We start from the raw sequence: 24,196 nt of genomic DNA, 5'->3' as shown, positions 1-24,196 counted from the left end.
TATAGGGTACATATGATTTTTGATACAGGCATACAGTGTGAATTAATCAAATCGGGGTAATTGGGGTATCAGTCATCTCAGACTTTTATCACTTCTTTGTGTGCCATTTTGAATTCTTGATGTGAGAGCTTACACACTGCTGCCTCCTTAGGGTCAGTCACCAGTTCTTTGCTTTGTTTGGGAAGGTGTTTGCTCCCTGCTTACTCTTATTTTTTGTGGTCGTATGTCTCTGGCTTCATATTGAAGGATTAGTTATTTATTCTAGTCTTCACTTTCTGACTTGTTTTGGTCTTGCTATTGTATGTTTGCTTAATGGTTCTTTACAGTTGCCTTGAATCCCCTTAATCCTAGATTGCTGCTTTCTTTTTGGCAATAGATGGTGCCTTAATACCAGGGCTGCTTCAGCTCTTGCATGTGTTCTAAGCACTGTTCCAGATTGGGGGAGCCCATGCCTAAAAGACTCATAGTGTGTGCCTCCTATAGTGTGCTGCTGCTGAACAGCCACTCTGATTTGGTGACTCCTTTGGATGAGATAAAGAACAGAGATTCCTGGGCTGGAGTTTCTAGTCCTGCCTCCCTTTTTTGTCTCCAGCTGCTCTCAAGGGTTTTTCTCCCTATAGGCCAGGGGTCCTCAAACTTTTTAAACAGGGGGCCAGTTCACTGTCCCTCAGACCGTTGGAGGGCTGGACTATAGTTTAAAAAAACTACGAACAAATTCCTATGCACACTGCACGTATCTTATTTTGAAGTAAAAAAACAAACAGGCAAAAATACCCACATGTAGCCTGTGGGCCGTAGTTTGAAGACGCCTGCTATAGGCACTTGTAATGCTTCTAATGGGATGTGATGGGGAATGGTTTTCCAACAAGGAAACTCAAGATGGTGGAGAAGCTGGGTGTTTGCCTCAGTCTCACTTTTTTCACTGTAAAAACTTTGTCTCCTGGGTGAGCTTTCTGCCTGGTGCCTGGGAGACGAAGGGGGAAGGGGGTGTGTCGTGAATATAGAAGTCCATTTCTTTGACTATCTGCTCAGAATTTTTCACTTCTCTCTGCCTCAGGTTTGAGTGGATATTGGTGCTGGATATTTGTTTTTGGTTTTCTGTGAGGGCTAGTGAAGCCAGATGGTGTCTACTCTTTGTGACATCACTTTCCTTATTTATTATTTTTTAGCACATAGAAATATTCTGTTGGCTTGCCTTATATTTTGGCTATTGAGAAGTCAGTTTTTCTTTTGACTCCTTTTATAGTCTCCTCTTTGTCTTTAGCTGTTTTGCAGCCTCTGTTATGTTTTGTGGAATTCTTTTGTTTGTTTGTTTGTTTGTTTTTGAGAAACAGTCTAACTCTGTTGCCCTAGCTAGAGTGCGATGGCGTCATCATAGCTCACTTGCAACCTCAAACTCCTGGACTAAAGCAGTCCTCCTACCTCGGTATCCTGAGTAGCCTATAGATGCACGCTGCAAAGCTTGGCTAATTTGTTTCTATTTTTTGTAGAGACTGAGTCTTCCTCTTGCTCAAGCTGATCTTGAACTCCTGACCAAAAGTGATCCTCCCACCTCAGCCTGCCAGATTGCTAGGTGTGAGCCATTGCACCCAGCCAGTTTTGTGGAATTCTTTTTACTTATTCCACGTGGGAGTCACTGGCCTTCTTGAATCTAGTTCTCTGCCCTCATTGTAGATCTGTATGGCTACAGTTGGAGGGAGGTGGTGAGCAAGAATTTCTCTGAGGCCTCAAGGGGCCTGAAGGCGAGGTCAGATTAGAAGTGAAGGCGGTGTCCACTACTGACTCACCCCAGGAGCCCTCATGATTTTGATACTGGCAGAGACTGCCTAGCAATCCGGCAGGCTGAGGTGGGAGGATCACTTTTGGTCAGGAGTTCAAGATCAGCTTGAGCAAGAGGAAGACCCAGTCTCTACAAAAAATAGAAACAAATGTCATCTGGTTTTATTATAACCAGATGAAACAAATGATTTTATTACTAAGAACTGGTTTTCAAAAATGGTAATTATAATAAGAATCAACTGGTATGTTGTTGATTGTAATATTCTTCCGTGTGGTGTTTGTTGCCCAGGCTAGTCTTGAACTCCTAGGCAATGATCCTCCTGCCTTAGTCTCCCAAAGTGCAGGGATTACAGGCATGTTTGTTTCGTTTTTTTATTCAGGTTGTTCGTTTTCGTATTGCTGGGCTTTAAGAATTCTTTATTTTGGATAATAGTCCCTTTATTTTATTTTATTTTTTTTGAGGCAGAGTCTCACTTTGTTGCCCAGGCTAGAGTGAGTGCCGTGGCGTCCGCCTAGCTCACAGCAACCTCAAACTCCTGGGCTCAAGCAATCCTGCTGCCTCAGCCTCCCAAGTAGCTGGGACTACAGGCATGCACCACCATGCCCGGCTAATTTTTTCTATATATATTAGTTGTCCAATTAATTTCTTTATAGTAGAGACAGGGGTCTCGCTCTTGCTCAGGCTGGTTTCGAATTCCTGACCTTGAGCAATCCACCTGCCTCGTCCTCCCAGAGTGCTAGGATTACAGGTGTGAGCCACCACGCCTGGCCGGATAATAAATAGTCCATTATCAGATATGTATTTCACAAATATTTTCTCTCAATTTTTAGCTTCTTTTTTTATTCTCTTGATGATATCTTTTGGAAAACAGAAATTTTCAGTTTTAATGAAATCCATCTTATCAGTTCTTTCTTTCATGTGTTGTGTGTTTGGTGCTGGATCTAAAGTGTCATTGCTAAACCCTAGATCATCTAGATTTTGTTATGTTATCTTCTATGAGTTTGTATTTTACATTGAGGAATGTGACCCATTTGGGGTTAATTTTTGTCTAAGGTGTAAGCTCTGTGTCTAGATTCTTCTTCTTTTTTTTTAAGAGTTGGTATCTTGCTGTGTTGCCTATCCTAGTCTGAAACTTCTGGTGTCAAGAGATCTTTCTGCCTCAGCTTCCAAGTAGCTAGGCCTACAGCCATGAGCCCTGGATTAGATTTAATTCTCTTTCCTTTTAGGCATATAGATGTCTAGTTTTTTCAGCACCATTTGTTGAAGAATGTCTTTTCTCTGTCGTATTTCCTTTACTCTTTTGTTAAATGATAACTTGATTATATTTAATTTGGTATATTTCTGTACTCTATTTTCTTCTGTTGATCTATTTGTCTATTCCTTTTGCCAATACCACAGTGTCATGATTCCTCTGTTCACTTTCATATAGAACTTGTAGCCCTTAGTTAAATTTGCCTTTGAAACAGTTTCTTGTTCTTATGGTGGCAGAATTTCTACTTTTACTCTGAGAATTACAATGAGAAGATGAGTTAGAAATGTTTTGAAACAGATTAGATTATGAAGGATAAAACTATAATACATTTCTTGGTCACAAAAGAAATGAATAAAAACTGAACCACAGTCTTCTTAGGAAATGTATTACAGTAAGCAATGATGCCAGGGTACTATTTTCCATCATAATCCTATCCTTGCTAAAAGATCTAGAAGTCTAGACTTTTATATATATAAGATTAACATGGATGATTGGAAAAGAAATATGGAGATATTTCAGATACCTTTTTTCTTCAGTTGTAATTTTAAATGATAAATAGTTCAGTTTTAAGAAAATGTTTGGTTTCTTAGGAAATACTAACCTACCTATGTTTCTAAGCTCCAGCAATTTGGAGTATATAGCTAGATGGCAGCCTTTGAGAGGATTTCAAGGACTTTAAACATCAGGAAGCAAGACCAGCAAACTACTCAGAAATGTGAGGACGGTCGGATCGGTTCTACAGAGTGTCCCAAAAGTCAGCACACAGTAGACTCCATACAAAGGAAAAGTTTTGTAAAATTTTGTAATGAATATTTTGTAAATAAAGGTACATTTAGCTACAATTTCCCATTTTCCCTGTATGGTGACTTTTGGGATACTCTGCAGAATTTAAGTTATATGCGAACACAAAGATCTAGCTTATTCGTCACCGTTGCTATCTTTAACCTTTTTCTTAAACTCAAGATTGCATATTTATTGACTCAGTGAATCCCTGTTTTTGTTTGCTGTATCATCAACTGTCCTCTCATCAGGTTGAAGTGTTATCACTTTAAAAAAAGCACTTGTCAGCTTTATAGGTGAAAATAATGTCTTTTAATTTGTATTTTTAAATCATTATTGAAGTTTAAAAATAGGTTTATTAGTCATAGATTGAATTTTTTAAAAATATGTGCTATTTAATATGGTAGTCACTAGTTTTATGTGGCTGTTGAACACTTAAAGTGGAGCTAGTTTGAATTGAGATGTCGTAAATGTAAAATATACTCTGGATTTTGAAATCTTATGAAAAAATGAATATAAAATATCTCAATAATTTTTTTAATATTAGTTCCATGTTGAAATAATGTTTTGAATATATTGAGTTAAATAAAATGTGTATTAAAATTATTTCACCTGTTTCTTTTTATGTTTTTGTCTAGCATTATATTGGGCAGTGCTGATCTAGATAGTAATCTAATCTTTAGGTGATTAGGTTTGGATTAGTATTTATAGAAAAGAAAGTAGGGAGGACTCTTTAAGAGATTATGCAGTATGCATATACACTATATAATCTCTATTATATTCCAGGATATTTTACAGTTTTTGTACGCTTCTGTCATGGCTTTGTTAAATCATACGTTTTTTGAGGGCAAGAACTTTCATTCTCCTCTATATCTTGTCTTTTTCTGGGTGCATGAGAAGTTGATTGAACAAATAAGAAATGGGATATCAAATATATAAGCTCAAAGCTTGAATTTTTTTTTTTTTTTTTTTTTTTGAGACAGAGTCTCACTTTGTTGCCCAGGCTAGAGTGAGTGCCGTGGCGTAGCCTAGCTCACAGCAACCTCAAACTTCTGGGCTCAAGCGATCCTCCTGCCTCAGCCTCCCGAGTAGCTGGGACTACAGGCACGCGCCACCATGCCCGGCTAATTTTTTTTATATATATATCAGTTGGCCAATTAATTTCTTTCTATTTATAGTAGAGACGGGGTCTCGCTCTTGCTCAGGCTGGTTTTGAACTCCTGACCTTGAGCAATCCGCCCGCCTCGGCCTCCCAAGAGCTAGGATTACAGGCGTGAGCCACAGCGCCCGGCCTAAAGCTTGAATTTTTAAATGTGATTTCTAGAGTTCTTACTCCCTTTATTTTAATAATTACAATATCACCAACTAATCAGATTAGTCATATTCTTTTTAAAAGGTGCAAGAATAAGGGAATTAACATCTAGTTTTATATATGCTAGGCTCTGCATAGTCATTTTATATTCGTTTTCATTTAATCCTTATAGTAACCTTATGAGGTAGGTATCAACTATCATTTTACAGATTAGGAAACTGAGATTGAGTAATTTTTTTTGATGTTATGTTACTAATTTAGATATGCCCAATTTCAAAGCTAGCACTTTTCCAAACTGAAGGTTTGTCTTCAGTTAAAATTAGCCAGTTATTTTAAATGAATTAAAATAAATCTAATATTTAGGTTAACATGAAGTAAGTGAAAAATAATCATTAGAATGAAATGCATAATGATAAATTTTGGCATGTATTTCATGTTTAATAAAAAAGGAAATTTAGAAATTTCCTAAAACCTGAGAGGAAGAAAAAAAGTCATATTTCTCATTCTCATTTCCTTTGTATATTGTAATTCTAGAAATTAAACTATAGTTTATGGAGAAAAATAAAATTATAATGGTTTTAAACATTTGCTTTATTTTATCTTTCAGATAAAATCAAAGACAAAATTAAAGAAAGAGACAAAGAAAAAGAGAGAGAAAAAAAGAAACATAAAGTAATGAATGAGATCAAGAAAGAGAATGGAGAAGTAAAAATTTTGCTAAAAAGTAAGTTTTATTCAGTAATTTTAGTTTTCCTTTATTATACTATTAAGTATACTTATTGGCTAAATGAATACAATAAGAAATGTTATTTGGTGTTGAATTTTGCAGAGTATATATTAATGATGAGGAAATAGAAAGTAAATGTAATAGTGGGGAGTTCTACTCTGTATAGTAAAATCTTTAGTGTATTTATTTAGTGAGTCATTAAACAGTTATGAAGGTTAAACTTCATTAAGTTATTAGATTTCTTAAATTATTTTAAAATAAGTTATCTATGTATTAAGTATCTATGTATTACTAGTCTTTATCCATATTTAAATATTCTAAAACAAAAGGAAGAAATTAAGAAAAATTACTGAAGCAATTTTTAGCATGATAGGGATGGTGAAAGAATTGATCTTTTGACAAACATTTGACTGTGTAGTCACCATGTTGTAGTGTAGGATTTAGAGGGAACATTTTATTGTAAGCTAAATCAGAAGAGTTATGTTTCTTGCATGTTTAAGAAATATCCTCTGTTTGTTTCCTATTTTTCTCTATTATTAAAATTACATTCAATTGCTGTTTTATATACATGGGAGTGCGGTGGAGAGAAGAATTTTGGGGGTAGGTGGTTGGATGATAAGTATAATACAGAAACTGTTAATAAATTTGAACTTTTTAGAGTGAATCTATGGTAGAATAGAAGTAAAGACAGTCTTAAATTCACTCAACAAGGTAAGAAGAATCAATAGCATTTGGTTGCTAGACAGCTAGCAAATTCATTAGCTGTCCTATCAAATTGCCAGTTGCTAATTAGAATATATTGATCTTGATTAATTTTATATTGAATTTATATGTTGATAAGTCTTTATATCTGCATAAGGGAGAAAAGGCCACAGCACTGCATGTGCAACAGAATAACTGGTTAATTTATATTATTTAAGTTAAAAAGAGTAATTAAACTCCATGTTTTCATTTCATTCTTTGTCATGTTTCCACATGTTCTTTGGTGCCACCTTATATAAACTCTATTTTCTACATGTTAGAACTCTGTTTTCTATGATATTCTTTTAACCTTGAACAAACATTTTAGAACTTACGTTTTAAGTTGATGGCTGCTTAGTTAATGGTCATGATCCTTTTGTTCTGTTCCTTTTTCCAGTGTGTTTTGTCTGTGTTGTCTAATTAGATTGTAAGCCTTTGAGGCAAGAATTGAGTCTAACCATACCAGTTCTATACAGCTGCTCATGATTAATGATTTTGTTTACTTAGTTGAGTCAAATAGTCATTTTTTTACTGATTTAGTCAAATAGTTATTTTCTTATCTATTTGAATGTACAGTGATGTAAATTTCTGTCACTTGAGAAAGAACCTGTCTTAGAAATACTTATAAAAAGCTTGTATGTTCTCTGTTGATTGCTAGATTCCTAACAGTGTAAATTATGCAAATATAGAGATTATACATGCAAATAAAATTTAAAATAGCCTAAAAATGGAGGTTTTTCTAAGAATATACAATATCAACCTTGACTTTGAAGTAGACATAAATTTAGGAGATATTTTGAACTGAGTTAAACTGAAACTAATGACGATAAGAAAAAGAATGAAGTAGACTCGAAAATGAATTTGTGACTTCTGGGATGACCATGGAAAAATTTAGGGGAAGATATATTTACAATGAAGGTAAGTAAAAATTGCTGCCACACACTGTTGTGAAGATTATATGCAAGAAAGTATAGGGTAAATGCTTAGTATCTGGCTCATAGATAATAAGTTGGCATGAATCTTTTTTGTAAATACGTATGAAAGATTAATTTTTGTGATTAAATAGCAACAAAACCAAACTGTGTTCTCTCCTCTGCATGTATTATATAAGTCACTAAGTGAATAAAAACATGATTCGTTTAGAAAACAGTGCCTGTCGGGTAGAAAGCAGTGAGTGTTAGCTATTATTATCCAGCCGAAACAATTTGCTCAGCATGTGTGGCCATTTCTCAAGTGAGCCTCTGGTCAGGGAAAGGCCTCCTTTGTTATTGATGTCCTGGAGCAACAACAGATTCAATTTGATGTTGTGTTATACTTTTATTTACTACTGTGTGCCGCCTTTTACTTTATGGCCTCCAACTTTTATTCTTTCCTTATAATTTTTTCTTCTGATAATTCTAATGTTGCAAGCTGTTGAATACACAGGCATTGATAGTTTGATGATGGCATTTGAAAATCTGAGATAGATGCTAACTCTGTTCCTCACCAGTTTCATTTTCTCCAGGTTTTTCTTAAAGATTGTGTCAAGTTTTTATATGACAAGAGTTAATATACACAATTCTATGCATGTAAGGTTTTTATTAGTGTAAGAATCTTATAAATATTTTTTAATGATAAAATTGGATTATTTGCCCTTTAAAAAAATAGCTTAAAGGAATAAGTAAGTTTGAAACATAAGCTTATTTAGTAGGTCTCATCCTTTTATACTGAAGTTCACCACTTGCATTCCTGAGCATAAGTGTATGTTCAAGCCATTTTTATTTTGCTTATTAATATATTACAAGAACAAACATGTTATGTTTATAGTATTTTTAAATATGTTATTGTTATAACATATTACAGAAGTTTGCTGGTGAGCAGGTGGAATGAGGATTAAAAGAAGCTAGTTTCCAAGGTTATTTCTAGTGTATTTAAGGTCACAGGTAGGTAAATCATGGCAGGAAGAGTGATAACATCGCAGTGTGAAAAAAGCAAAGTCATTCCTCAAAGACCAAAGGATAAAAATAGTAAGCCAGTTACTACCTTTTTTCTATGTACGATAGTGGATTTATATACATATATATTAATTCCATATCAGATATGAAATCAGATTCAGTTATTCTCCATAACTTTTATTTTTCACTTCTTAATACAAAAAGTATGCCAAGGATAGTGGTAGAAATTAATGCCAGTGAATTTGTGATTTAAAAGGTTTTCTGTATATGTGTGTATATAAAAAAATTAGCCATAGACAACACAGGCTGTCTTTGTATCTATTTCTGTGTATGATTCTTTCTGTCTCTGTGTCTTTTTCTCTCTGGGTATATATATGTGTCTGCATCTCTCTCTGTTTCTGATTCTTTCACTCCCAGTCTTGTGTTTTCTCTCTTTGGCTTTGGCTCTTTGTGCATGTGTGTATCTAGAGTGCTCTGGGTGTGTGTGGCCCACTACATATGTCTGTGATCCACTGTGTGAATGTGTCTGTGGCTTGGAGGAGGGAGAGTCCCCTGTCAACCATATACTTTTATTTTATACATAATCTTATATTTCTTGATGGTACAGATTACTTAGATAGCAATTCTATTCTCTCTGTTACAGAAAGAATTCTATTCTTTCTATTACAGGTACTTACCAGGATCCTTTATTGGGTTCTGTTGCAGAATTATATATTTAATATGTACTTTAAATTCTAGTTTGTATAAGAGAAGAAAATTGATATTCAAAATGGTCTTATTTCCTTAAAGTATTTAAAAATTTTCTCCGCATACATCTACTGCATTTCATATATAGAGACAAGAAACGAGTTAGAGATTATATAAAGCTCTTAAAATCAGTTTGGTTTAATGTAAAGAATGCATTTTAACTGTGTCTATTAGAGATTCTCAAGACTACTCTCAGGTTTCATGATTTGCTAGAGGGACTCATAGGACTCAGCATGTAGTTGTACTCATGGCTATTATTTATTGTAGTGAAGCAATACAAAGTAAAATCAGCAAAGGAAAAAAGCACATGGGTCAATGTCTGGAAGACACCAGGTATGTGTTTCCAAGAGTCCTTTTCAGTGGTGTCATACAGGATGCACTAAATTCTTGGAGTGGTGAATTGTGACAAGTGAAATGTTGTCTGCTAGGAAAGCGCATTAGAGACTCAGTGCCCAGAGTTTTTACTGGGCATTGTTTACATAAGCACTGTCTGCCTAGCACAATCCAAAATTCCAGACTCCCAGAAGTAAAACAACTTTTCAGCATAAACCATATTGTTTGTACAAACCATTTAGGTACAGTGAACCACTCTTACCAGGGAACGGTGGAAAACCTCCCAAAATACAAGTTCCCAGATTCCAGCTAAGGGCCAACCTCACAAGCAGGCCTTTCTAAGGATAGCAGTCTCAAGTATGTTATCTATTTAGAAATTTTGTTTATTTTGGCAAACAATCACACAATTTAATTTCCACAGTTTTACATGTATGTTCAGTTATAGGGTTTAGGAATGCTATTATTGACACCTGTGCCCTTTAAATTTCTTAAAATTCTCTTTTTTATTTCACAATTATTTTTTTTCTTGATTTTTTTAAAATTTTGCTTACATATATTATCCTCTTTCATCTTTCATTTGGTTAGTCCACAGTTTTACTTTCTTGTTATTAATTTTGTTCTTAAGATAGTAACCTGAATCTGATGTTTTGATAGTTCATACCTAGGCAACCAGTATGAATTGGTTAACATTATTCAAATACATTTCTTAACTACTTACAGATAGACTCTTTAGAGAATTAACACTTTTGCCTTTTATGACTTTATAAACCTATGCAACGAATAATGTCAACAGTTTTCTAGTTTTGCTTTTCATGATGATACTAATTTGGTCTTCATTGCACACTTAGGCATTGTTGCTTCTATGAATTTTTACAAATACTAATTTATTAACATTAAATTTTACTTTTATAGAATTGCTGTCACTTTGAGATAATTTTTGTTGTTTTCAGGGATACAATTTAGTGGTATTCATATGTGGAAAAACTTGACTGAAAGGCAGGCAAGGGAAAAAACTGTAAACTTCAGGGAAGTATGTTGGTAAGACAGATTATTTTCATTTACAGTTTCATTAAGTGTTATGTGTAGCAATATATTAATATTGTGAGGGATACTGTAATAGAAGAATTATCATTTCATTCTGACTCAATATAAAAATTATTTGTTTCACTCATATAGTATTCTGAAGGACATATGTTATATGGAGGTATCCTATGAATGAAACAAACAATTTTTATGAATTAGGAGTGAAGTGATTTTTGAAAGAAATGACATAATAGTTGTTAAAGAATTATTAGGAAAGAGTTCAATGGTAAGTACTGAGCAAGGAAAGGGTGTTCTAGAGAGAGGAAATGTGTTTGCTAGTAGTAGAAAGGTAAGATAGAGCTAGATATATTTTAAAAGAAATTGTAAGTATAGTGTAGTTTGACTAGAGCTTGAGATACTTGAGGGTACTGTCTTTGGATTCCAGACTGAAGAGATTATACTTTATTAAGTAGGCATTGAGAGCCCCTGAAAGCAGTTTAGGCAAGAGATGAATATGATCAGAACAATATATAAACATTTATAGAAAGAAAAATACAGCTTCAGCATTCAGGATGAGAGACAGTTATATGGCTGTTAGACCAAAAACTAAGTTTTTTACCAAGGAAGTCAAAAGTAATCAAGGATGAGCTGGATAGTTCTGTCAAATCTTGGAAAGATCAGGAAGAATGATTTGAGAAAATATCATTGGGTTTGATATTTCAACATTCTGGGAAAGCATATTTGAGTACACTGAAAATATAACCAGAATTTAAGCAATAAGAATGATAAGGTAATAAATTTAGGAAAGGCACTGGGCATAGATGATTCTTTATGAGAAGTTTAGTGGTCAAGAGAAGACTATTCAGCAAGGGTTTTTAGTTTTGGTGGGAGGGGTTTATTTTTGAAAATAGAACATCTCCCTCACTGGAAACAGAAAGGAATAAAAGATATGTGAAGTTGGAAAAATTTAGGGAAAGAAGGTTGCTGGGGCTGGGCACAGTGGCTCATGCCCTATAATACTAGCACTTCGGGAGGCTGATGCAGGAGGATCGCTTTAGCTCAGGAGTTCGAGACCAGCCTGGGCAATAGTGAGACCCATCTCTACAAAAATAAAAAAAAGTAGCCAGGCATGGTAGTGTTCACCTGTACTCCCAGCTACTTGGGAGGCTGAGACAGGAGGATTGCTCGAGCCCAGGAGTTCCAGGTTGCTGTGAACTATAGTGACACTACTGCACTCTTGCCCCAGCAACACAATGAGACTCTTTATCCAAAAAAAAAAAAAAAAGAAAGAAAGAAAGAAAGAAAAAGATGAAAAGAAACTGGTTGGGAGAATTTCATTCATGGCAGGTTATCTGTGAAACTGAAATAATAGGTGGAAACAATGAATGCCTTCTTTTCTCAACTTAGCTCAGTGGCTTTTAACCAGTTATCTTCTGAGGATGTCTACTCTTTGAATTTTTCTTATATAGAAATGAATATAATTGTGATTATGTTAAGTACTTATATGTACACTTAGATTTTATACCTGTGTAGCTTCTGTGGATTAATCTTTTACTTTTTGGATTTCTAATTTCTGAGCCCAGAATCTACTTGCCTTTTTCACAAAAGCTCTTTAATATACAAGTATATAATGCCCCATGTCTTTTACCTTTTTATTCATCTCTTTACCAGTACATGGGTATCATTTGAGCTTAGGACATAAGAGATGATTCTGATTTTGTCATCTCCTTTACAGTACCTTGCTGAGTCTTCACTGGGAATTTTATAAACTGTGGTGGACCTAAAATAGACCATTTTAGATGTAAGAGTAATTTTTAAGGAGGCAATTTGGTAAAAAGCTAAGGAATTACTATGTTTGTTGCTGTTATACCATACAAGTATTTTTCTTCTTTTATGATTTTTAAATCTCCTTTACACTTAGATGCAATTTTTAAGACCTAGGGTAAAGTAAAATTGATAATGTATATCAATGGGAAACATCTAGAGGGCATTGTTGATATTGACCTTTGTTCAACTATCCATTTCTGAATTTCTGCTTTTAAAATTTGAAGATTATGCTTTCTAAAACATTCATCTCTTTACTTCAATAAACACTGATTGAGCCTCTACTGCATGTCAGAATGGTAGCACACACCATAGGTGTAATTTTGTCATAAGTCTTCATCTGTGTATGTATGTGTGTATGTGTATGTAATGTGTGTAGAGTGAATGAGAGAGACCGACTAAATTTTCATTATCAGTACTTTGCAAAAATAGTCACAAATATAAAATTAATTCTGGGTAAATTTTTGGAAGTTTTAGAAATAAACGTTTTATTTATTACAAAACAATTTGTAAAGCATGGTTTTTTAAGTAATTGAAATATAGAGTTTCAAAAAAAATTTTTCCCAACAGGTGGGAAGGAGAAACCAAAAACAAATGTAGAAGACTTACAAATTAAAAAGGTAAAGAAGAAAAAGAAAAAGAAACACAAAGAGAATGAAAAACGGAAGCGTCCAAAAATGTATAGCAAATCTATTCAGACCATCTGCTCAGGATTGTTATCTGATGTTGAAGATCAAGAAGCCAAAGGCATCCTAAGTGATAACATAAAGGATTACATTGGAAAGAATTTGGATACCAAGCACTATGATTCCAAAATTCCAGAGAACAGTGAGTTTCCATTTGTCTCGTTAAAGGAGCCACGAGTTCAGAATAACCTCAAAAGGTTGGACACTTTGGAATTCAAGCAGCTCATTCATATTGAGCACCAACCTAATGGAGGTGCATCGGTTATCCATGCCTACAGTAATGAACTCTCCCACCTGTCTCCTATGGAGATGGAGAGGTTTGCAGAAGAGTTTGTGGGTCTAGTGTTCAGTGAAAATGAAAACTCTGCAGCTTTCTATGTAATGGGTATTGTTCATGGGGCAGCTACTTATTTACCTGACTTTTTAGACTATTTTTCATTTAATTTTCCCAATTCACCAGTGAAAATGGAGATATTGGGAAAGAAAGATATAGAGACAACAACTATGTCCAATTTTCATGCTCAGGTAAGAGGTTTTTAGTTTTCTTTTAAAAAAACTTTTATTTATATATTTTAGACAAGTTTCTGTTCTTTTTTCCTAATTCTGCTATCTGTTCGAAATTAAAAGGTAAGAGTATAATGAAAACATTTGGAAGTATTAAATTACTTTCTTGATGTGAATGTCAGAGTTTAAATTTCAGTTTCTATTTATCTGTTGTTTTCTTAAAGATAATTAATGAAATAAGATTCTATTGTCCTTTTTTGCAAGGCTTTATCTTTTGGACCTAATGAAATGATTTTAGTCATGTATTTTCCAGTCCTTAAAACAGTTTTCTTTCCTGAAAGTCACCTAAAATTGCCTTGTAGTTTTATAATGCCTTAAAAGTACTTACTTAGCACTGGGTTTCTCACATAGCAGATACTGAATAAATGTTAGCTTTTACATATATTGTAGTACAAAGAAATCATCAGTTATTGTATAATTGTGTGAGGAAAGTACATATATTGAACTAATTTCCGTTTCCTACCCTTCTCTGTGGTGTAGAATATACTTTAGTCTAGAAAGCAGAGACAGAATTAAGTCCATTGGTTCTTTCTTTTTTTTGAGACAAAGTCTCACTCTGTTGCCCAGGCTAGAGTGCCATGGCGTCAGCCTAGCTCACAGCAACCTCAAACTCCTGGGCTCAGGGGATCCTCCTGCCTCAGCCTCCCAAGTAGGTGGGACTACAGGCATGAGCCACCATACTCGGCTAATTTTTTCTATATATATTTTTAGTTGTCCAGCTAATTTCTTTCTATGTTTTTTTTAGTAGAGACGGGGTCTCACTCTTGCTCAGGCTGGTCTCGAACTCCTGATCCTCCCGCCTGAGCCTCCCAGAGTGCTAGAATTACAGGTGTTAGCCACCATGCCCGGCCAGTCCACTGGTTATTGAAAGTGAATATAGGCCCATGTAAAAGGCCCCTGCCATTATCATACCTACCCTCAGATTAGGAACTGTTTAGGATAGGAGATTGGCCAATTCTCTCATTTATTGGTGGTATAGGTTTTGGTTTTCTAGAAACAGTAATAATTGACAACATTCTAGTTTAGAAGGAGGAAAAAAGTAAAAGAAGTCCCAGATCGATCTTAGTGATCATTTATCCCAACCTGTCTCAATTTACAAATAAGTAAACAGACATTGAGAGGAGTAACTTATTGTTTTAAGGTTAGCAGGAGTGCCACACGTAGAACCAAAATCTTGGGCTATTTTCCTTATTCTTTGTGTATTTTTTTTTTTTATTGATAGATATTCAAGTTATAGTGTCTATTTTAAAAGGTAGTTTGGATGTTCAATCATATTCATGCATACCAATCCTCCTTCCCTCAACATTATGTTTAGTGTATATTCTATAGAGTGCTGTATTCTAGAAAATAAGGCAGTATTTAAAGTTTTAATGTGTGTGTATGGGGGAATTATTCCCTAATGTAACATGCTTGAGAAATTTAAATATTTTTTAGAGTGGAAAGGAAGCTATAGAGCAACCATTATTAGCCCTGTCATTGTATAGAATTCCAGAATAGTTAGTTACTTGTCTGAAATTATACCTGAGTTTATTAGTGGCAGAACCAGGACTGGCATCTAGTAATAGGGTCTACTATTTATTGAGTACTGACTATGTCAAGGACTGTTCTAAGCATTTTATATGTAATAACTTACTTAATTCTCTTATTTTAGCAATGAAGAAACAGAGAAAACACCATGCTCAGTTTCCCTCAGCACTAGATCATTTATTTGTCATTTATTATATGTGTGCTAATGTTCAATAAGGATAGGAATTATTAATTATGTATTAAGTGATAAGAATATTCATCTTAACTATGTAATATGTACAACATGAAAACGGGCTTTTGTTATTAAATAAAATAAGATGCTGGTCTCAATCATGCTAGTGTGTGCTAGGTTGTGGGTCTCAAGTCCTTGATGAGCCACCTACCTTGGTTGCCACCACCTTTTTTGGCTTCTTGGGTAATATATATTGCAAATAGGAAATAGTTTAGACAGATGCATCCTCTTTGTTAACAGATCTAGCTCTGGCCCCATATCTATGTGATCTGCTAGCCTGGTGACCTAAACATGGCAGCTGCTTTTGCTTCTTTACCTTTAGACTTAAAGGAAGGAAACTGTGTACAAGGACCATATTCGTTTTAGCACAAGATCCTTCAGCTTTTATCATTCCTATGAGTAGGGAAGAATATGAAAAGCATCCCGGAACTGCTCATTTCATGTTTTCCCCATGCTGAATTCTTTACTTAATTTTTTAAGAGCTTAGGAGACTGAGCAAATTGTTGTCTGCAGACTGGGAGGTAACCTTTCTTCCTTTCTTTCCTTTCTTTTTTTTTTTCTTTTTTTGAGACAGAGTCTCACTCTGTTGCCTGGGCTAGAGTACCATGACATCAGCCTAGCTCACAGCAACCTCAAACTCCTGGGCTCAAGCAATCCTCCTGCCTCAGCCTCCCAAGTAGTTGGGACTACAAGCATGAGCCATCATGCCTGGCTAATTTTTTCTCTATATTTTTAGTTGTCCAGCTAATTTCTTTCTATTTTTAGTAGAGACGGGGTCTCACTCTTGCTCAGGCTGGCCTCGAACTCCTGAGCTCAAATGATCCACCAGCCTCGGCCTCCCAGAGTGCTGGGATTACAGGCGTGAGCCACCAAGCCTGGCCTATTTCTAATCCTTTGTGTACTCCCAGTAAAAAAATTCTCTTAACCTAATTTGTGATATCCCCCTAGGAATTGAATTTTTGTTTTCTAAAGACAGGGTCTTGCTCTGTCACCCAGGCTGCTGGATTGCAGTGGGATGATCATAGATCACTATAACCTTGAATTCCTGGGCTCAGGGGATCCTCCACCTCAGGCTTCCACGTATCTAGGACTACAGGCATGCTCCAATACTCCTGAGTGATTTTTTAGTTTTTATTTTATTGTAGAGACAAGTCTTGCTGTGTTGTCCAGGCTGGTCTTAAACTCCTAGCCTCAAGTGATCCTCCTGCCTTGACATCCCAAAGTGCTGGGATTATAGATGTGCTACCATGCCCTGCCTGACTTTTTTAGTGAACTTTAGTGATACTTTTTATTGAAGTATAATATATACACAGAAAAGTACACTTATTTATAAATGTATACCTTGACAAATCTTCACAAAGTGAACACACTCATGATTTTTTTTTCTTTCGGCATATTATGGGGGTACAGATTTTAAGGTTTCAATAAATGCCCGTTCCCTCCCTCCCCCCAACATGATTTTAAAAAGTAGAATATTACTAGTAGCCAGAAGCCTTTCCCAAACCCTTTTTTAATAAATTCTCTGTCCATCCCCCAACATCACTACATAAACACTCAGATAATCACTATCCTGACTTCAAACACCACTGATAAATTTTGCTTGTTTCTGAATTTTTATTTAATAGAATAAAATAGTACTTACATTGCTGTGTCTGCTTTCTTTCCTTCAGTATAATGTTTGTGGGTTTCATCAATCTTATAAGTAGCAATGTTGATTTTCTTGCTGTATGGTATTCCACTGTATGAATATGCCACATTGGAGTTGTTTCTAGTTTGGGACTGTTACAACAGGGTTGCTATGAATATTTTTATACATATGTCTTGGTGAACATATGTGTGTGTTTCTATTGAGTGTATACCTAAGATTGGAATTTCAGGGTCAAAAGCTATGCAGATATTCAGCTTCGCTAGATACTGCTACTTTTCCAAAGTTATTATTCCAGTTTACATTCCCACTAGCAATGTTTCACATCATTGGCCATATTGAGTTGTGTCTATCTTTTTTTATTTTAGCCATTCTGATGACTGTGCAAGTAGTATCTCCCTGAGGTTTAATTTATATTTTCCTGATGGCTAAGGGTGTCAAGCATCATTTTATATGATTATTATCCTGTTGAATATCCTCTTTTGTAAAATACCTAGTATATTCTTTTGCCTGTTTTCTTTTTTTTTTTTTTTTTTTTTTTGAGACAGAGTCTCACTTTGTTGTCCAGGCTAGAGTGAGTGCCATGGCGTCAGCCTAGCTCACAGCAACCTCAAACTCCTGGGCTCAAGCGATCCTCCTGCCTCAGCCTCCCGAGTAGCTGGGACTACAGGCATGCGCCACCATGCCCGGCTAATTTTTTTTATATATATATCAGTTGGCCAATTAATTTCTTTCTATTTATAGTAGAGACGGGGTCTCGCTCTTGCTCAGGCTGGTTTTGAACTCCTGACCTTGAGCAATCCGCCCGCCTCGGCCTCCCAAGAGCTAGGATTACAGGCGTGAGCCACAGCGCCCGGCCTGCCTGTTTTCTTAATTACTTTTTTCCCCTAGTTGATTTGTTGGACTTCTTTATATGTTCCAGATAAGAATATTTTTGTTAGCTAAATGTATTTCAAATCCTTCCTCTCACTTGGTGTCTTGCTTTTTTACTTAGGGCGGCTGTCTTTTGATGACCAGAGATTCTTAATGTTTAATGTAATTTAACTTATAATTTTTTCCTCGTGTATGATGAGTGCTTCTTGTGATCTGTTTTAGAAATCTTTGCCTACCAGAGTCATTAAATATTCTCTGAAATTTGTTTCTGGAAACTTAATATTGTTTTACCTTTCATATTTAAATCTATAGTTCATCTGGAATTGATTTTTGCATATGATGTGAGGTAAAGATCAAGGATCCTATTTTTCCAAATAAGTATCCAGAGTACTCCACATCATTTATTGAAAGGACACCCATTCCTCATTATATTACAGTGTCACCGTAGTCATAGCTAATCAGTAAATCATATGTGTGTGGATCTGTTTCTGGGCTCTCTTTGATTCCGTTGCTCTATTTGTCTTAGTTACTGTGGCTTTATAATAAATCTTAATATCTAGTTTTATCATTCTTCAAGATTTCCTGGGCTCTTTACATTTTCATATAAACTTTAGAATCAACTTTTCAAATTCCATGGAAAAATCTGCTGGGTTATTGATTGGTATTACATTGAGTTCTGTAGATAAGTTTGGGTTGAATTGATATCTTTGCAATATTGAATCTTTTAGTCTCTGATCATGGTACTCATTTGTCTTTTTACTTTACTTTCCTTTTTGTCTTTTTCTTTTCTTTTTTTTTCTCTTTTCTTTCTTTTGATAGGGTCTTGCTCTGTTGCCCAGGCAGGAGTGCAATGGCACGATTATAGCCCATTGCAACCTCAGACTCCTGAACTCAAGCTATCCTCCTGCCTCAGCCTCCCAAGTAGCTGGGACTACAGGTGCATGCTACTATGGCAGGCTATATTTATTTATTTAATGGTAGAGAGAGAGTGTCACTATATTACCCAGGCTGGTCTTGAACTCATGAGCTCAAGCGATCCACCTGCCTCAGCCTCCCAGAATGCTAGGATTACAGACATGAGTCACTGTGCTCGGCCTTGTTTTTGTTTTTTAAATTAACATCAATGCAACCAAAATAATATGCCTTAAATTCTGTAGATACTAGAAGATGACAAATTATGTAGTCACTTCTGTGATCTTTATAAGTGATAGTGTTTATCTCTGTAATATTACTTTGTAGTTTTCACAAATTTTGTATCTGTTCAGCTTTATTCTTGAATACATTTTAATTTGAGATACTGTGTTTGTATATATTTTACACACACATTTTTATGTTATACACACATACACAAAGAACACTGACAAAGGATTAAGACAACCCTGTTCTTTGGTCTTTGGATTTGGAATTCTTTTTACTTGTATAACTCTTGTTTTCTATCTTCATGAATATCAGTGCAAATTGCTGGAAGTTTTGAGGACCATGTGGAATTTTAAATATATTTTTATATATATTTTAATTTTTCTGGTAATCTTGTGGATTTAAGATGTAATTGTATTTTAATAGATCGTGTTATTATTTCTCTAATGTTGTGGCCCTGAGGTTAGTGGTGTGATATCAGACTGTATCATAAAAGCCTATTTGAGAATTAAACATACAGACTTTTTCCAAGTTTTGTAACCTGCCTTAGTTACTTCATTTAACATACAATCCAAATCCCTCAGAACATAGTGGCTTAAAAATAGTTATCTCTCATAGTTCTTTGGGTTACCTGGACAATTCTTTTGGTCTCTGCCACCTCAGCTGGGGCTACGTGACTTCATTCTTATGTCTGGTGGTTGACAAACCAATTGGTCTTGGGAGACCTTGCTTATATGGTGGGTGTGGTTGGTACATGTCAGCTGGAGTGAGGGCCACATTTCTCTCATCCAGCAAGTTAGCCTGGGCTCATTGGCATGGTGGTAGTTACAGGGTTCCACAGAGTAGAAAGAAGGCAAGCCCCAGTGTATAAGCCTCTACTTGTGTTGTGTTTGCTAATGTCCCATTGACCAGAGGAAGTCACATGGCCAAACCCAGATTCATGGGTGGGGAAATAGACTTGACTTCTTGATGATAGGAGTAGCACAGTCACATTACACAGGAGTGAGTATACAGGCTTGGAAATAATTTGTGGCCATTTGCAGTCTACCACATCTGTTCTAGTTTTTCTATCATCTCTATTTTAGTATATTCATTCAGACATTTATTGTGCTACTATGTCCTTGATGTTAGGGTTACAAAAAGGCAAGTAAAACAGGAGTTTTCTGTGTCAAAATGAGATTTGTCTTGTCTCTCTATATTGAATCAGTGTGCATTCTGAACCCTGTACTAAAAACCTTGAGAATATGAATACTGAGCAGTTGTTTTCTAACCATTCTCCCTCTACCTCCAAACTGTAAATCTTACTTTTATTTTATCCTGGTTCTAAATTATTTCTCAGGTAACTTACACCATAGTATTATTAATAACTGATGATTAAAGGTCTAGTATTTTAATGATGAAACTTATTAAATCTGAACTGTTAGACCTGCTTCTCTGCAGAATGAGGGGAGAAAACTAACATTTGTTCAATTCATGCTGGGGTCATTCATTGTTAGGTCAATAAAGGCAATTTGATATTTCACCTTTGAAACATTGCCTGTCTTTGTACTAAATTTTCATTTTGACCAATTGTGCCTGCCACTAGCTCCTCACATACTTAGGAACCAATTTATACAAAATATTATCATGACAGGTACCAGATGCTTTAATCGAGAAAAGTTTTTTTCCTTTATTGTATTGCTTTAAAAATTAATAATAATACATTTGTTCTAATTTTGGTTAAGATTATATTGATATTTTTGAAATAAAATAATTCATTACCTATTTTGATTTGAATGTATATGCCAGATGTGATGGGGAATGGCTCCCCCTTGTGGCACACTAACTTATGTCAGGTGTTTGGATTACTTCAGTAAGAATGTGATGAGCAGGCCTTGTTTTTAAAAATAAGGGACTCTTCTCTCCCCACAGTCCCCTAAAAAAATACCCAGAATTGAACCAACAGCCTCTTCTGCTTTGATCTCTTCAATTTTTGGCTCTAATAATTATCCTATTTTTGTATTTTTTTCAAATTAGTGCTGTTATAAGCTAAAAACATCTATATCTTCTATATTTATTATAGATTACTATTGAAGTATTTTGAGGAACTTCTTGTATCTTGGGATATTAGTTAATAGGTATACTAAACAACTATAAGAAAAACAGGTTTTGAAGTCAAAATAATTTGTGTAATGCTGAACCAAATAAGTTACATTTACTTGCTGTGAGACTTGTCAGAAACTTTAATAGCCAAAATGTGTGGTGAACCTCCCAAACAAGAATGCTTTCCCGAACTTATTGGACTATAGAATCCTCTTTTTGGGGAACACATTTTGGGAAATAGCAACTTGTTTCAAGTGTGTCATTCTTCATGATTTTTGTTTAATTAAATGTTACTGTATCTGTCTCTTTTTGCAGCAATGTTTATAAGTAAAATAAGAGAAAACAGTAATAAGTCTTATAGATTTATTTTTGTCAATTTCCTGTTAGGAAGATTTTTTTTTTCCTTTTTGTCACAAGCAAACCACAGAATCATAGAGTTTTTTTTTTTTTTTTTAAGGTTACTTTATATGAGTAATAATGAATAGAATTTTAGTTACTAGAATTTAATTCATTTTCTGTTAACCAAAGCTGCTGAGATTTTGTTATTGACACTGCTGGTATTGGATGCAGTAAGTGTCCTACTTCCTGCTTTTTTCTTTCCCATCATAACTTTTATAGAGAATATACAGAGAGATAAGTGAAAATATGGCCATTATGGTTGTAGGTTTGAGCAGGTGTGGTAAGGAGAAGATTTAGATTAAAAATGTTAGATCATTTCTAACGGACACTATTTAAATATAAGCTTTGACAAAAATACAGAATTAAGTATCATGCCTATCTTTTATTGTGTTATTTTTGAGAGATCTATACCTAAATCAAGGGAAACCAGCCATATGCATAGTTTTTGTAATGCAGTACCTTTCTTTTTTTTATAGGAAGTGAGTATATTTTAATACAATGACATGTTTTGATTTTTTTTATATTTTTTAACTGTATCAGAAAACTGGTTTGGTTAATGTTTACTGAAGTGAATAAAAGCAAATACAGTAAGCTCACATCCAGCATCATCAGGATGTGAGATTTTCCAGATAAGTGATTTTTCTATATGATAGGAGCATATAGTTTTAGGTACCAACATTTTTTTTTAAATACTCATTACTGAACATATGCAACATAATTTAAGTCTTTTTTAGTTCCAGTTTGTTATTATGATGTTATAATACAGATGCCATAAGGTGGCTACAGCTGTGTTTGCCCCTTGCCTTTCCTTTCCCTTCTAAATTTGTGGTTTCTTATCCTTTATGATTTTAAAAATGAACATATGTAAGAAGGTGACCTTTTATGATTTGGTCTTTGTGGCATTTATTTGGCTATTTAGAAATTCCTCCAATCCTTACCTGTTCCCTCCTTCTACCCCACTGCCCTTGACTCCTTCATAGTCTCCATAGGTGATTTTTACAGAATTGAGGCTTTATTTTTTATGATATTATAGATTTAATTTTATTCTATGTAAAAGGTTAATTGTGGATATTTGCTATATAATGCAATATAATAGTGTCACCAAAAATCAAGAAGTATTTACATTTTTGTGAAGAGTGTGTGAATGTTATTCTTGTATTTTGTTTTAACAGCTTAAGTGCCATCTATATATTTCGTCAGGAGTTATATACTTTTTGTATTTGAATGAATACATTGTTATGTATAGTTTTTCATGTTTAAAATAATAAGTTAATGGTTATAACTGAGTTAGTATGGTCTTGAAATATTGAATTATATAACTAGAAAACTAAATGTATGAAAAGTTACATGATAATATATTTTAAAATTCAAATTACTATTATAAATTAAAATGTTGATGACTTCAATTTAATTTTAGAGATTTAAATTTAAATTTGGTTATAGTTTTATCTTTACTATTTGTAGAATAAATGTTTTAGAAGAAAATTACTGTTTTGTTTTAAACGTGATAGCTAAGAATGCAGAGTTCTTATAAAGACAATATTTTCTAATATAATTTACCTTTGGTTTTAATAGTGGGCAAATAGGATCTACTTTACAGTTTTAATACATTTTGGTTAAAAGGGACGAGAGACCTGTACTTTTGTTTTAGTAAGTTAGTTATGTGTATAAGTGAATTTACATATAATCTGTATACATTTGTATGTATTTTGCTATGAGGTGGGAAGAACTATAAAGATTCAATTAGGATATTTAAGAGTATAATCTTAATGGATTACTTTAAAAATTCAGGTTCTCCCAAAAATCATTTGTGATATTTTTTAATTTTATTAGGACCATACTTAAAAACAATGTTCAGAAGATAAAACCTTTTCTTAGGGCCGGGCGCGGTGGCTCACGCCTGTAATCCTAGCTCTCTGGGAGGCTGAGGCGGGCGGATTGCTCAAGGTCAGGAGTTCAAAGCCAGCCTGAGCAAGAGCGAGACCCCGTCTCTACTATAAATAGAAAGAAATTAATTGGTCAACTGATATATATAAAAAATCAGCCAGGCATGGTGGCGCATGCCTGTAGTCCCAGCTACTCGGGAGGCTGAGGCAGAAGGATCGCTTGAGCCCAGGAGGTTGAGGTTGCTGTGAGCTAGGCTGACGCCACGGCACTCACTCTAGCCTGGACAACAAAGCGAGACTCTGGCTAAAAAAAAAAAAAAAAAAAACCTTTTCTTAGATAGTCCCCAAACTAGAAAGAGGATGGCAGGAAAATCAAATTCTGATTTATTCAGTCTGTCATGTTAAAATTTTCAGTGTTTAGTTCTGTACTAATTTTGACATGTGCTTCATTTTATTTTTAAATAAAGAGCAACATTTGTAAACTTGGAAATTAATGTAAATGTGTAATTTGAATGAAATATGAAAACTAGGTAATACTCTTTCAATCAAAGAAATTATCATTTTAACCTAAAATAGCAATATCTGGTCAAGCTGAAGTTAGTAAAGTAAGTTATGACGTATTATTTATCTATAATATTACCACCCAAGAAACTTTACCTGTTTATTCTGTTGCTCAATGATACATGTTTTTATTCACATTTAAATATAGAAA

At 34.6% G+C, this 24,196-nt stretch overlaps 1 protein-coding gene across 1 annotated transcript in view; it reads left to right on the top strand.

Annotated features, from left to right (window-relative positions):
- Positions 1-24,196, top strand: part of RSBN1L (round spermatid basic protein 1 like) — an 81,447-nt gene that overhangs the window by 30,696 nt on the left and 26,555 nt on the right. Inside the window, exons 2-3 of the mRNA XM_012747363.3 lie at positions 5,732-5,848; positions 13,024-13,664. Of these exons, the coding sequence (XP_012602817.1) occupies positions 5,732-5,848; positions 13,024-13,664 (758 nt within the window). The remainder of the gene's footprint in view (positions 1-5,731; positions 5,849-13,023; positions 13,665-24,196) is intronic.

The sequence above is a fragment of the Microcebus murinus genome, chromosome 9 (genome assembly GCF_040939455.1).
Source record: "Microcebus murinus isolate Inina chromosome 9, M.murinus_Inina_mat1.0, whole genome shotgun sequence".
Taxonomy (NCBI): domain Eukaryota; kingdom Metazoa; phylum Chordata; class Mammalia; order Primates; family Cheirogaleidae; genus Microcebus; species Microcebus murinus.
Note: the sequence above shows the minus strand (reverse complement) of the source record. Positions and strands in the feature narration are given on the sequence as shown.